At 41.2% G+C, this 14,824-nt stretch overlaps 1 protein-coding gene across 1 annotated transcript; it reads left to right on the plus strand.

Moving 5' to 3' along the window:
• Positions 1–2,889: 2,889 nt before the first annotated feature.
• Positions 2,890–13,472, plus strand: lbh (LBH regulator of WNT signaling pathway). The gene is made up of 3 exons (XM_022201087.2): positions 2,890–3,160; positions 8,003–8,105; positions 11,496–13,472. The coding sequence occupies exons 1-3, from the start codon at positions 3,132–3,134 to the stop codon at positions 11,715–11,717; spliced, it is 354 nt and encodes a 117-aa protein (XP_022056779.1). The 5' UTR covers positions 2,890–3,131; the 3' UTR covers positions 11,718–13,472.
• The last annotated feature ends 1,352 nt before the right edge of the window (positions 13,473–14,824 follow it).

A 14,824-nucleotide genomic window follows, 5' to 3' on the forward strand; every position in this document is an offset into this window, starting at 1 on the left:
CAGTTCATGCACAAAATAGCTCATGCGTAGGTTAGAAGTGACAAGCCAGTCTCATATTAAAATGTGTGATATAGCAACGGTGATCCGCAGCACAAAACATATTAGTTTCGCAAAAAGAAGCTCCAAAATTAGGAGATAACTACATTTTTTTTGTGTTGTACTTTCTACTGGATAATTAAATTGGATAAGTGAAACATTCAGCTTCCTTTGTATCTATTGCTGAGCATGTTTTATCCCTCTGCTACTTCACAGAAACTAACAACCATAAATTCCAAAGACAAGAGTTGGAATTTGAAACCAGAAGTCTGACTCATGACATTTGTATTTGTAAAGTTGTGCTACAGCCTGGCTTCAGATCCTCCATTTTTACCCTCAAACTATGACTGATTCAAACCTTAGTTTCAAATCAGTCAAGATAGTGAGTCAAGGAAAAAACAACGATTGCAGAACATGTAGTTTGTTCCCATTACCTTCTGAACTATATTTTCATGAGCTGTCTTGGTCAGGAGATCTCAAACCTATGATCTTTATGATGTGAGCGATGTAACTAATTGTTGAAATAGCTGATCATCCTTTTTTTTAACTGCACTATAGTGTGATGCTTATTTCACCACAAAGGGAAACATTTCAGGATGTGCCTTAAAAACTCTTTTTGTGGTGAAAATCAAGTCTTCTTTTTGCCTTGTGATTAGGGTGTGTGTCCGCAACCCCAGTAACCACTTCAGTATAGATTGAAACACCTTAAACTCACACTGCAGATACAAAAACTCATGAATAACACATAATCTGTCATTTCAAACAACACACCTATCGTTGGAGTATTTAAGTTCTATTTGTAGCAGACACATTTAGTTAACTTTTATATGTTCAGTGTTGTGTACTAATCATTTTATTGTCTTCCTGGTGCTGGAATAACTGGTCTTCTATTGTATGTTTCCACTACTGTGTCTAACAGGACTGATCAGGAAGCATATATATCACCTTTTGTTCAGTGTTTTGGAGGTCTGTTCAGTTTGTTTGATCTGTTGAGTTGGTTTGTACCGGTATTTTGTTGCTTATAGCTTTAGTTAAGTTCTGTTCTGTTGACCTCTTTTATGGGCCTGGATTTAGTATTGGTTTTTGTAACTTTGTCCTTTTTTGGGGTGAAATTAAAGCCCTGTCCATGTGTTTTGCAGCTCGGTCTCTCACACGTTAAACATGGGTGCAAATGCCCTCAGCGGTGAGTTGTTCGGTTCCCAGATGACCTGACAACTATTGCCTCTCCTGTTCTTTCTACCCACATTCCTGTCTCTTTCTTTTGTTTGTGTCTAAGGGCAAAACTGCAAAAAATAATCTTTCAAAACATGCCCGCACAGTGATTGTTTGATGCTTGAAGACATATTGTTTGATGCTAGAAGACATATCATGCATGGAATATGCCATGACTGAGCATTTCCTCCTTGAAATTGAAGAGTACGAAAACATAATCAGACATCTAGGATTTCATGCATACCAAACCAAATGAAACAATCCTGTCAGCTTGCGGGGTGAGGCCAAATATCACTACTCTTCCTCAGAATCAGTTTCTTGTTCGGACATGTATGGCTGAATTACTGGCAGGGCTACTCTAATGTTACACCTTACTATTGTGTGGTGTACAATTGTTTTGCAGTGATTGAGCAAAGCTGTTGGTGAGCTGGTGTGCTTGAGCTGCAAGAACGTAGCACATTCTAATGAAAGCAGCAGTTACATCTAAGCCTTTTAAAGGCACAAAGGGATTATTTTAACTGAGAAAAAACATCTAAATGTGTAATTTTGATACACAGAGGTGACTTTTTAGTGTTGTATCAATGCCTGCAGAGAGACTTAAATTTAAACAAGAAGTTTTACCAAACTTGGACCGCTCGGCGACAAAGATGACCCCTGTGACCTTGAAAATGAGGTCACGGTCACCAAATTCGAACTTGACCTGTGTGTTATTATGGTACACCTGTGTACCAAATATGGTGAGGCTACATCAATATTTGATCGAGTTATCGTGCGGAAACCAAATTGTTACAGACAAACACGCAAGCAAGACCATGCAGCTGAAAACAATACCTTCCGACAAACGCAGTTTTGCCGGGCGGTAAAAAAAAAGTGTTGTATAGCTGTTATTATGAATGAAAGAGAATGTAGCACTTGTTCTCAGTTGGTCACAAGGTGGCAGTGGAGACCTGCATGCATCCCACCAACAACCTCTAAAGCTGGAGATTGTCCTGTGCACCTGCCTCCCTTGGGCCAAATGTACAGTACACTGCGTTCAGGGAAAAAACGCAACTGGGCAGTTTAGAAGGTGTCAAGGTCAGCTATGTGCTGGAGGTCCTGACCGTACCGTAAACGATCCTGGAAAATCCTGCTTACTAGGGCTCCAGGACAGAATTTTGACATTGATCCAACAGCTTGGAAGGACGGTGTGTGTGCTCCAATGTGCATGTTTGGTGCATGCATTGTTTGAGATATTACATTAAAAATGCAAAAATCTTGCTGCTGCTGCTGCTGCTGCATGGCCTTTCATTGTGACTGAAATATGCAGACATTCACTTGCCCTTGGAATATATTTATGAATGAGCCTAGGCAGCAGAGAAGCTCCGTCTCTGGTCTCTTCCTCATTTGGATAAATGTCACGGCTCACCTTACGGGCAAATCAGTGTGTTTTTGTCATTCAAGAGGAGGTAAGACTGTCATTTTGTTGCCTTGGAGACTACAAATCAATAGCACCGTGCAGTGTCTTTTTGTCCGTTTCCCAATGAGCAGGCTCGGTGGCAGCTGTCGTCATCAGGGCTGGGTAGGCGCGCTCTGATTGGCTGAGGCCGTTAATGAGCTGCCATTGAGGATTTTTTGGCTCGTGTAGAGGGGAGGTGTGTTTCTGGCTGCAGGAGTACACGCCTCTTGCATAAATACTCCACACAGCTGTGGTGCTGATCAGACGCACCAATTTTACTGAGCTGACTTGTGCGCACTGGTTCTTTTGCAAAATACACTTTCGGGTTTTTTTTTTCTCCTCCGTCCTTCCTCTGGTGAAAGCAAGAAAGAAAAAGTAGCGAGAAGTCAGTGGCAGCGATCAGATCCTCTCAAAACCCCTCAGCAGAATTGACAGCAGTTGTGAATTCATGTCTGTATTTTCACCGCAGATCTACTGGTGAGTACTCGCATCTTTTCACCTGTTCACACGCGTGTGAGCTGGAGAGAGCTCTTTGTTTGGCTCCTATTTTTATGAATTGATGAACAGCACTACCTAAATTAAATATCAAACATTGTACTTGTTGGTTTGACAGGCAAAAGAAGAGCAGTGACAGAATCGAGGCCTGGCTGTGGTTTATTTTTGCTTGGTGATTTCCCTGAGAATCTGCCACCCTTTTTTGTATTTGCTACACCCACTCTTGTTTCCTTTGAGATTTTCTGTGGGGTGTTGCCCCTAAAATTTGGAAATGTCAAGGCAGACAGATTGGGAGGGAAAAAGAAAGATCTAGGTCTCACCCCTCCTTTTTAAAAAAATCCTTATAGATTCTTTTTTTGGCAAGAAAGCTGCTACATGTGCCCATTTGGAAAGGTCACGGTGGTCACACGGTGTCATTCTATTCAGTTCAATTCTATTCAAGGAGAAATGAGCTCTAATCCCCTTTTCAATACTTTGGTTTGATCCTCAAAACATTTTGTCGTGTTTGAATCAAGAAAGAAACTGCTTTTATCCTTTTGGTGTTTAGTGCTGCAGGTGCAGAGAAGGATGTTTGCACATTATCTGCTACTAATATCTGGTATCTGTGTTGTTTTTTCATAGCTCACTGCTTCATTTACTCCTTGATACAGAAGTGCATCTTTGTTTGTTTGAGCATTTCTGCTCTCTTATCTGTCGAATGCCTTCCTTTCTGTGGAGAGGATATGCGAGCTGCTTTGAAATGTTGTTTTGCGAGCTCTGTTAAAACCTCAGCAAGCTTCTGTCTGCGCGTCTCTACCAGGAAGTTCAGAGTCGACCTCTTTACTGTAACCACACTTTGCTTTCTTGCCCGTGCTTGCTTACAGTTGGCTTTTGTTTCAGTCTTCTCTAGTGATAGCTATATGAGAAACCTGAGAGCAACATTTCTCTTTTGTAATAGTCTTTATTTATAGAGCTCTTCAAATGGCTACAAAATGTTCACAAGGCAGCAAAATAAGCAAAAAAGGTCCTAAAATCACCAGAATTTAAAAGATAAACAGTTTAGTAGCAGGATTGGAAGGTTTCTTAGCATGATTTAATTAGGATTGACATGCTTTTTCTGTCTCTAATGTGAACAGGAAGGCATTTTTTTCATGACAGTTACTGGATGCAACAGTATACGTAGGAAAACTTAGTTTCTAGACAGTTTTCACTTCCACACACTACTGAGGTAACTGATGCATGATGTGTTTTCAGTAGCAGAGTCAACCCACAGGAATCTGGATACAACCCATTCATTCCTGCTCGCTCCTGGGGGTCTTACTCAGTCCTCCCACCGCCCACATACCTGCAGAGCTGGTGGAAAGCGCAGCGCTGGCATGGAACGTCAGCAGCTTTACCCTGTCGCCACACAGGCTGAGATTTATGATCGTAGTAGTAAGGACTGAAGGAGAGGGGGGGGCGGCACAGAGAAAACAATGTTGATGGTGTAAGATTGAAATTCCCCTGTTGTGCAGTGGGATTGTTGCAGAGACCACTTGGGTTCCTGTCAGCAAAGAACACTACAGATGAGAAAAGAGCAAGAATGGTGTTTTTTATAGTCCTGAGACAGGTGTATGAAAACAGTATCGGCCTCCGGGTGTATTTAAAAGAATGATTTTAAGTAAGGGTGGTGGTGCAAATGGCTCTAGAGACCCGTTAAAGTAGCTTGTGTCAATATGTGACTGCTGCATATGAGAGGTCAGAGTTGTATGATTGGGTGTAGTCAGTGTTTTAAAAAAGAGACTGCTTCTCCGCTGCACGTATTTCTGCATACAGTAAGTCTACTTTTTATGTCTGAAGCAGAAAGCATCATGTGTTGCTCTGTTGTGATGCTGGGATGATTGCAAAACGGCAATAAAAAGGGCGTCACAGATTAATTTGGTTACACAACTATAGCTGGTAAGATCAATGCAGATGCTAATTAACAGTTTGAGATGGTGTCACCAAATATCAGATTTTTTTTTTGTGACCAACAGAACACTTTAAGATGGCAATTTATCTTAATAATGGACAAAAATGTAACAGCAACAGTCATTTTATTTAAACTTGAGTTTTAGACCTACGGCAGATAAATAAGGACTCTGGATGGCACCTCTCATCCATCCATGCCCTAGCTGGCTGTGGCATTAAGAAGCTAGCAGGTATGAATTATATTTACTGGGTGAAGAGGTAAAGAGATTTGCTGCCATCTGCCTCACCACCCTCACCCAGTTGTATTAAAATGTGGGTTTTGCCGTCCAGTCTGTGGCAGCTGCAGGATCATTACATTCAGATTCTCTTTGTACCACAAGTTGTACTTAACTAGCTGTGGTTCATGCTGAACTTCTGTAACATTTACTGACTGGTTAATGAGGGAACTATTAACGTGTTCTCGAGGTATTCTAGTGTTCCACTCAGAGAGGGACATGTTGTTCATCCCTCTCTGACACTTGAAACACTAATAGCTGTGACTGTGGTCGCTGCATGTTTGTTTCCTCCCAGGTTGACTTTTTACTCCTGCACCCCCACTTCCTCCTCATTGTGCCCCCTTTATGTTTTATTAGGCCGATGTTCTGTTATTCTTAGCCGAGCAGGATGTTTATACGATCCAAGAACAGAAATATGACTGGCAAGGCCCGAGTGTTTATCTTTCTTTCCCTTCACTCCCTCCCTTCCCCTCCTCTGCTCAGGTCTTCACTGTCACCGTTCATCCCTCCGTCTCCTCCTCCACTGCTTTCTGCATGCCTGCCTCACCCTCCTCTGCACCCCACTCAAGGATGATATAAGTTCGAGAACAGCCCCGGTTGACATTTTTTCCGTGTTAAACCTTGCATATCCTTCAAGCCTCCTTTTTCGTGTGTGTGTGTTTTATTTCTGGATATCCGGCTATTGTTTCGGCCAAGTATGGCGTGCTGTCTGACTAGTGCAGGAAAGGTTACTCACAGTAATTCAGTCAAAAGCTTTTGAATTTTAACATTTTCAGAGTCACCATGCACCCTGCCGTGAGGACACTGCTGCCTTATGAAAGCAACAAGAGGTGTGTGTGTCCGTGTGCGCGCTTGTGTGTATAAATTTAGGGACGGAAAAACTGATAAATGGCTCCAGGGGCTAATGATCTCCTGGAATTGAATGACTCATGTCACATGATTCAGTCCTTCTCAGGATGAATTTATGTAAATTCTGCTTCTTAGTTTAGACTACATGAAGGCTGCAATATATGGACATGTTTGCTCTAAACAGAACTACACAAGTCAAAACTCTACTGACTCAGAGTGCTGGTGCACAATGTGGAGGCCATAAATCCTGGGGGAGGAATCACTGAATTCACAGGAATGAATGATCCTGCATGTGATGCTTCTTCTTTGGAAACTTTATTATTGTCCACTTTAAGAATTAATCCCTAGTTTATGAAAGTATTGTTTTTTTTTATCCTCTCGTTTCATTTTGACAGTATGCCAAAGAAAAACATTTGTCAACAGTGAAGCCATTTTTCAATTTTAAACCTGGAGCTGGAGCTTTGCAAAGATTATTCTCTTGGATGACTCATACATGGTGCTTTGCTCAGAAATCCCACAGAATATGCTTCATGTCGTAACTGCAGATGAAGTGAAAGTGATGTAGTTTTGCCGGGCTTTATTTTGAAAGATACTACTGTTTGTGTAACTTATCAAACATTAAAATGATTTAGTATCTTTTAATGTTATCCAACAGACTTGGAGTTTTGTTAGAGAAAACTGTAGCACATGATAGAATTAAGTCTGTGGAAAGCACGTTTTACATAACCGTCGTGTGTTTTAATCACTGATGTGATATAATTTGTATTTTAATTTCTAATTTTTCTTCTCTTTTTACCATTGTACTGTATCTAAAAATAAACATTTAAAATCCAAAGTAGGTCAAGCAAAGCCTACACATCTCTTCCCGAAAAACAAAACGAGTCCATTGAATCAGATAACATGAGGATGTGAGTGAGCTTGTCGTGTTCTGTTTTCTTTGTCCTATATAGTCAGTGACCACACAAACCACAAGCCTGTGGCCACTGACCACTAGGCACCGGGCTTTAAATAGAGAGCGTGAGAAGGCCGCTCAGCATCTTGTCTCAAGACAGTGTCTATGTCAGTCCCGGGACGTGCTTAAAGTCTTTTTTTTTTTTTTTTTAAAAAGCTTTACTACAACAATGCTGGATAGTGAATGCACTGAGTACGGATAAACAACCTCTTGTTACTTTCATCTAAAATGGAAAGTTTGGCCAAGCTTTGATGGAACTGAGTGCATCAAGTTCCTCCCCAGTCAAATACCACAACACGCCCCCAGCACGCTCTCACAATGACTGTTCTCTGGTTGCTAGTGCAAGAGCACATCATCCTGTATTTAGAAACGGCCACCTTATGCAAGCCACATCATGAGCTGTGCAGCTTTGCAGTGCATTAACACAGTCGCGTTGTAACCAAGAGGAGTATAAACAAAACTGTCGTATGCAGGGAAATAAATCAACCACGGCTTTCAGACTTCGGCAGCTTGCAGATGAAGTGCTGGCTGTGGTCATTTTTGCTTTTCTTCTTTGGTGACATGCCATTATAGACAGTTTTTACTTATCGTGACCTTTATCTGTTTGTCCTTGCTGTAAACAACCTGTCACCTAGTATATTTGGTACAAAACAAACTGGAATCCTATTTATATTAACTCCTTTTAGTGTTTTTTTACATTTTCTCTCGGGATGTGAGGCAGAATTTTTGCTGCTAAACGTATTTGTTTCTCGTCCTCAATCTGCTATGGTCGTCACTGCATCTGATCACATTGCTTCTTTGTCTCTTGCAACCCTGCAGCCCAGTGTTTGTGCCCAGCCGAGATATGACTGAGGTGATGATCAACAGCACCCCCATGGAGGACATGAGGCTCAGCCCCAGCAAGGACAGGCTCTCCTTCCAGGTAAGACACGCATGTATGACAGTAGGTGTTCCTCAGAGTCAAAGATGCTTCCTGAGTGCTTCAGAGATTTGGCAAGACTCCTTCCTTGCATTTAGATACAACAGCCCTTAAAAGCTCTTTAAACTAAAAACTAGATCCTTTCCAGAAGGGTCCTAAACACTGGATGATGTAGCATCCTAGAAACACGCCACTGCAGGTTGTGATTTCTGAACAACTGGCGTAATTTATATTTAGTGGGGGAAATGTCAATATAATCATTGTATTTTCAATGCAGAAAACCCCTGTTCCCCAAGCTAAATTTCTGTATAAAAAGACAATCATTTCTGAACACTTTGGTCTTGTTTTTCCACTAGGAGCTTGAAGATGATTTATAGATCTAAGTTAAGTGCCATCTTGCAGTTTTAATGACTAAACAATGACATTACAATGCTAAGAAAACATTACAACAACATTCCACATCCCTTGTTTATCTTCCTCTAATATGTTGAGAAAAAGCAGATTATAGTTGTGACAACTTTAAACATACTGAGGAAATGTATGCAGTGGAAATGATCATTTAGTGTGGACTGTCACAAAATGAAACCCTGCAGATTCACAGAGAAGCAGCCATCAGGTGGATTTGACAAGTTGTTGCCAGGGGCTTTGTTTTACTGTCAGCTCAACGGTTCCATCCTGGAAACTAACCTCGCAGTTGCGTGCTTGTTTTAGTGTCACAGTTGTACCTAAGTGGGGAAAAAATGAAAGAACTCCCTGTTAAAACTTAAGCCATCTAACTGTTTAAAAGACATGTATTAACCCTCTAAAACTTAAACAGTTCTTGGACATTTTCTGATCCTTGTTGCTCATAGCTAGAATAGAGAACTCAAAAATGTCTTCTGTGCAGTATGTCCGTTATAATGCCACACAGTTGAAGAAACATCAGCTTAATTTCTTTGCTTCTTCATTTTACAAAAATGAAAAAAAAAAACTAAAAACAGTGGAATCAACATGCAAAACATTTTTCCAAGGTACCACAGATGTTTCCAAAACTGTGGGGAAAAAAAAGGTGACTCAACATACTAAAGCTTTTTGTTTACATATTTGTTTCCTATCTGCTCTGTGTAAGCACAGCCTGCAGTTCAACCAAAAATCCCCTGAGTGCTACAGCATGTCATTATTGCGACATATTAAACAGGTAGGACAATGTGATTTTGATGAAATTTCAGGACATTTTCCCACCAAACCTTAAGTCACAGATGAGAACTTCAAGATCCTTGAGAAAGCTGAAAATGTTATGATTCTTTTTTTTTTTTTTTTTTAACATTTCTGACTCTGAAAATTGGTTTCATTTTGGGGCTTCTTGTAAAGACAACATGCCTTTGAAACCCACTAGTGGGTACTGGGGTTCAGAGGGTTAAGTCAAAGTCATTTTTTAATATTTTGAACCAGAAGGTGGAAGAATTTCCTTCTCGTCAAAGTGGAGTTATTTTAAATTCATTATCAGTACAGAAATATGTATTCAGTCCATTTAGAAGTCTTACACAACACAATGTCGATGCTGTATGCAAACAAAGAGACTGACAGGATGTAGACTGACCCAGAGGAAAGGCTAGCTTCCCTCCTCAGTTCACACCCCAGCTGTGAGTCTGTCTGAGAGGATGAGAGAAATGAATGGAGGGGAGGCATTCGACCATTTTTTTTTTCTCTTTTCCCAATCTGTCCAATGTCCCTGACTCTCCTTAGAGAATCACTGCATGAAGCAGTGATGCTACTCTAGTCACATCCTCCATTATAAGTTCTGATAACTCAAATTATGTGACCATGAAGTTCCAGATGCACTTATAAAAAGGTATTGAAATGAATGTGACCTATGAAGCTAGAAGAGAAGACTGAGTGAATGGATGTTGACTTACCGAATTATATCAAAAGGCAATGTCATGATTCAGGTCCTTCCACCCGACTACACATGCAAGAAGAACCTAAAATAGCCAGCACTGTGCCTGGGTAATGTGTCGTCACTTCCCGTCACTGGAAGTGAAGCAAGTTATTACATGCGTTAGCTATGGGTCCAAAGGCAAGGTCACCCAAAGCCCAACTCCCCTTGGTGCTGACGCACAGTTAGGATTCGTGATGCAGGCCAGAAATGCAGACACACTCAGGCATTACGCATAAACACAGATCAGCTCACACACAAAATTATACCTCTTGGCGTGGTTCTGTACGCAGCTGGGTTTAGAAGAATGTAAAAGCCACTAATAGACACATACATGCCTACATAACACGAGAAAGTCTCACATTCACGAAGCATATTTATAGCTTTTTGTCCTTTTCCTCCCTTCTCATCTGTCTCCTATGGAATTCATGGAGACTTGGACACAGCTGGATCCCCTCTATCTCTTCTTGTCTCTCTCTCTCCTGCCTCATCTAATGCTTTCTTTCCACTCGGCTTTTTGCCCAGACAGCGACATCGCCCCCACCACCCCACCCCTCAATGTCTTGGAGTGAAATATGCAGGTCTAAAAATATTCATCCACTTTATCCAAACAACAGCAAAAAAAAATGCTGTTCTTGGACCAGGAGTGGCATGCTTTTTTTTTTCCCCCCTCTGGGCCATTTCTCCTGTTCCTGAGAACAGAGAAAGTCAGAGGCTGATGTCCAATCTTGCCAGGACAGGGAATGCATGTAATCTCTGTTGTCAGAATGTCTCTCATGCCCTTCAGTTCAGATCCAAACATCTGAGCGTGGCACGCTGCATTTCTAAGCAGACATATCAGTCTGGATTTGCAGATGACTCAACCGATTTCATGTTCTTTCCTAAGCCTTTTTCCTGTATGCATCATGTACAGTATTGAAAGGCTGTTCTGATAGTCTAAATCGCGTCAAAGCTGATCTTTCACCTTTTTGTATTTTCTTACTTTGAATCAAAATGCTATGATTATGCTTCAGTATAATCATCTGAGTGGAGGATGAGTTCCAAAGCAGCTGCGTGGCACAATGCCTCACTAGAGATGCCTCACATACCTATTAATGCAACGCTTTCTTGTGCAGTAATTTAAGGGCACCGAAATATGCAGAAAGCCAGTTTAATAACTGAAGGAATGTGGGATGGGCAAGAGTAGGTATGCCACTGGGATGTTGGACAACCATTTCCCATCACAGATGTTTAGTCTTCACATCACTTCCTTCATAGTTGTTTAGTATTGTAATGGTGCTTGCAACACTTCTGCAAGATTCTAGACCCAAGTTCTGGTAAGCAAGAGCCATTTGCACCGATCAGAAGTGTGCTCACAAATATTTTTTGCCTCAGATGGGACAGCTGACTGTAGACCCGATCTTGCTCTTTTCCAACTAATTTTGTATTGATAATTAAAGATTAATAACCAATATGCTCCCCATGTGTTTCTCTTTTAGATATTCCCAGACCCGTCGGACTTTGACCGCTGCTGTAAGCTCAAAGATCGTCTACCATCCATCGTGGTCGAGCCCACAGAAGGAGAAGTTGAGAGCGGGGAGCTTCGCTGGCCTCCAGAGGAGTTCCTGGTCAGTGAAGAGGAAGAGGAGGAAGACGAAGAAGAGGAACAGAGTAATGGCAGCATCCAAAATGGACAGCCGACACAGAATTCTCAGCACTAGAGGCTGTGTTGGAGTCCCCCCCCCCCCAAAAAAAAAAAAAAAAAAATTTTTCTGTCTGATTGACTCTTCTCCTTTTCACACACTGGTTAAACTTCACCTCAGCACTTCAGCATACTGACACATTCAGTGTCCTGGGATGCCGTCTCGTTGCCCATGACACCAAAAAAAGAAAAAAAAAAAATCACTCCCACCAGAGAAGCAATACACATATGCACTCCTTTTCACACAATAATCTATCCCTCTGGACTGCAAATCCATGTAAAAGATCAGAACCTAACCTTCACCAGTCTACCACCGCTTGTGTCTCGGCCCGAACCGGATGTCCTATTGGACGGTGGCAGCTCAGAGCTCCATGGACAGGTCTTATTCTGCAGGGGAGCTGCTGCTCTGTGCTTTACTCCAAAAATGGCTGGCATCATGACCCCAGAGACTTAATACGTTGCATTCAGAAGTATTGTGGTACCCGTGGGAATTATTGTACAGTGCACTGTCCATGTTTGTGTTTGGTTTCTGGATTGCTCTGTTAATTATTGTGACTGCCACTGCTGTCTGTAGATTTGTCTGTTTCTGGGAAGTGAATGTTTTGTGACTTGTTTGGGGTTTTTTATTTTTGGTTTTTGGAAAAATGGGTGTTTTTGTGCAAAAATGTTGCTATTTTTTACTTTTCTGTTTCCCCTCACAGGATTTGTCTAAATGATTCTTTAGTGACCTTGTGTCAGGCATTCACAGTTTAAAAAAAAAAAAAAAGGCAGCCTGGATTATTTTACAGAAGTGAGCAAAAAACAAGAGGGGTGAAAAAAATGTCATGCTGTGCTAAGTACCGCTGTGATAAATTAATTTTACAGGCTTGTTATGCACCAAAGGCAGTGTTATGCTGTGATCCTCGCATCACGTCGGCCTCCTTGAAGCCTTATGATGAACAGTAGTCGGATGACAAAGCAAAATACAGTAACTGAGGATAAAATGCGACACAAACAGGTTATTGTTTAAAAGACAAAGCTGAATGAGGATGAAAAATTGTAACTTTTGGAAAAGCACTTGATGAAGCAATGGACAGGTCCAATGAAGGATGTGTAAATACTTGTTCCCAGTGAGCCAATCCCTGAGGCCTTGTAGTGCGCTGATCTTGTTTCTTTGGGTTTGTTTTACTCTTTAGAAACACTGAACTGTACATGTCTGAAGTGAGTCGTTTCCTAGTCTTCCTGTTATTTTTGAAAACGGCCATACTTTTGAAGTACAGGTTGTTGAGAATTTACGCCTTTGGACAGACTTCACAGATGAGAATCTAGGAAATACCCAAACCAGTACTCTTCATTCACATTTAAAATGACTTCAGATGTTTGCCAAGATAGCTGTAAATGGGAAATTGTATTTGTTCTCTGGTAGTAATATCTTTTTTTTTTTTTTTTTCCTTTCATGTAATTTCAAAAGTGGTTCTCACTTCAACTTACTGTTTGTGAAACAAGTCTGTGGAAAAGATGTCACTTTTGTGTACAGTCTGATGTTGCTGTTGTAGAAGCATGACTGAGATGTCTTTTTTTTTTTAATGTAAATTCTCATTTGAGTGGCATTAGGGCTGTGTACAGAACATCTCTCTCTTTCTCCTGTCTGTCACCTGCAGGTCCCACATTGTTTTTGTAAAGCTCAGGGAGATTAGCCGCCATCTTTCTTTTTTTATTTTTATTTTTTATTTGGATCACTTTTCTCGGTGACAATTACAAAAGCTGTAAATAAACATTTAAATTTGCTATCCAACTGTGTGCGTCTGCTGTGAGAATAATTAACTTTAAAGGGCTATTTCCATTTTATGATACAAGATGAAGTAAATGGGTGTTTTACAGGGGTAATCCTCCAGCACTATTGAAATGGTTTCCACAGAGACTCTACTTCTGTTTACTTTCATTTTTCTTTATGCTAACCCAACCCCCCCTTCTCACTGCCTTTTCCCCACTTATTTCACCTGCTGTGGTTACAGAAAAGCAGTATTATTTCCTGCTCGGCATCCTTCATGTATCTTTCTCTCTCTCTCTACGAAAACAGATGCGTGTATCGCATACATCCATGTATATATAGAAGCGAGAGCAGGCCACATGTGACTTCCTGTATTCAACTTGCTCACAAATCTACCTCCCGGTTGCTGCAAAGTCTCCTTGAACTCTGGCTTTCATTTCTAAGTTCTTAAAGAAAGAACATGTTAAAAGTACTAGTATGGGGAACAATGGTTTGACCTGCCAATCTTTAGAGGCTTTTACAGTTACAGAAGAACTGAACACAGTAACAGCCTGTGGAAGCAACTCCTCACGCTCCCCCCATAAACACTCCACAATGATACAATAAAATGTGGTTGAGTGGAAAAGCTCTAATGGGGAACTGGGGGATTTATGGGGAATAAACAGAAAGCTTTCTGATCATTGTTACAATGGAAACTTCTCAGGTGATTTGCTGCTATGTACTATATTAGTGACCCACTCGGTCAAGTTTGATTGCTAAGTACCGGGAATAGTGCATCAGAGTTGCTGTGGTAGGACCTTTGGAGGCCAAGGGCCTGATAGATTAGCCAAGGTGGTACTCTTAGGACCTTACAGTCACTTCCTGGAAGGGGAACAATAAACTTCTATTCTGTCCTGCTTCCTTCTTCCTGGAAAAAATGGAGTATAAAGAGTTATTAATACCCTCCCAGCTGATAATGGTGGTCAGCAGCACAGTGTGCGTGTCTGGTCCTGGCAGCCGGTGTCTCGTTGTGAGCAGACTACAAAACGAATGTCCTTTCTTAATGACTGCTCCTTGATCTCAGTGGAAAAAGTCATGAGATCATGGAAAGAAGAAATCACAAGAAGTTAGAAAAGGACAGTCCTTAGGGAGGCTTGGTGAACTTGCATCCAGCTACGCAGCCGTGTGACGTCAGCCAGAGACCTCTGAACTTTACGTCGTATTTCAAATATTGCTGGGGAAAGCAATATAGTTCAGTTTAATAAAGAAGGTCCTGTGTCTCTGAGGCTAAAGGAGATATGAAAGGAGGCCCTGCAGCATCTTTCCGTAGCATTTTGACATTTTAAGGTGCTCTTATCTTTAGCTGCTTTCCTTCAGCCACTTCTCAGCTGATTAGC

Source organism: Acanthochromis polyacanthus, chromosome 1, assembly GCF_021347895.1.
Source record: "Acanthochromis polyacanthus isolate Apoly-LR-REF ecotype Palm Island chromosome 1, KAUST_Apoly_ChrSc, whole genome shotgun sequence".
Taxonomy (NCBI): domain Eukaryota; kingdom Metazoa; phylum Chordata; class Actinopteri; family Pomacentridae; genus Acanthochromis; species Acanthochromis polyacanthus.

What these genes read in the sequence shown, in the direction of transcription:
- lbh (XM_022201087.2), top strand. Translation starts at nt 3,132, where the DNA reads ATGTCTGTATTTTCACCGCAGATCTACTG. An exon ending in TTTTCACCGCAGATCTACTG is followed by an intron (nt 3,161 to 8,002) that starts GTGAGTACTCGC and finishes GCAACCCTGCAG; the next exon opens with CCCAGTGTTTGTGCCCAGCC. An exon ending in AGGACAGGCTCTCCTTCCAG is followed by an intron (nt 8,106 to 11,495) that starts GTAAGACACGCA and finishes TTTCTCTTTTAG; the next exon opens with ATATTCCCAGACCCGTCGGA.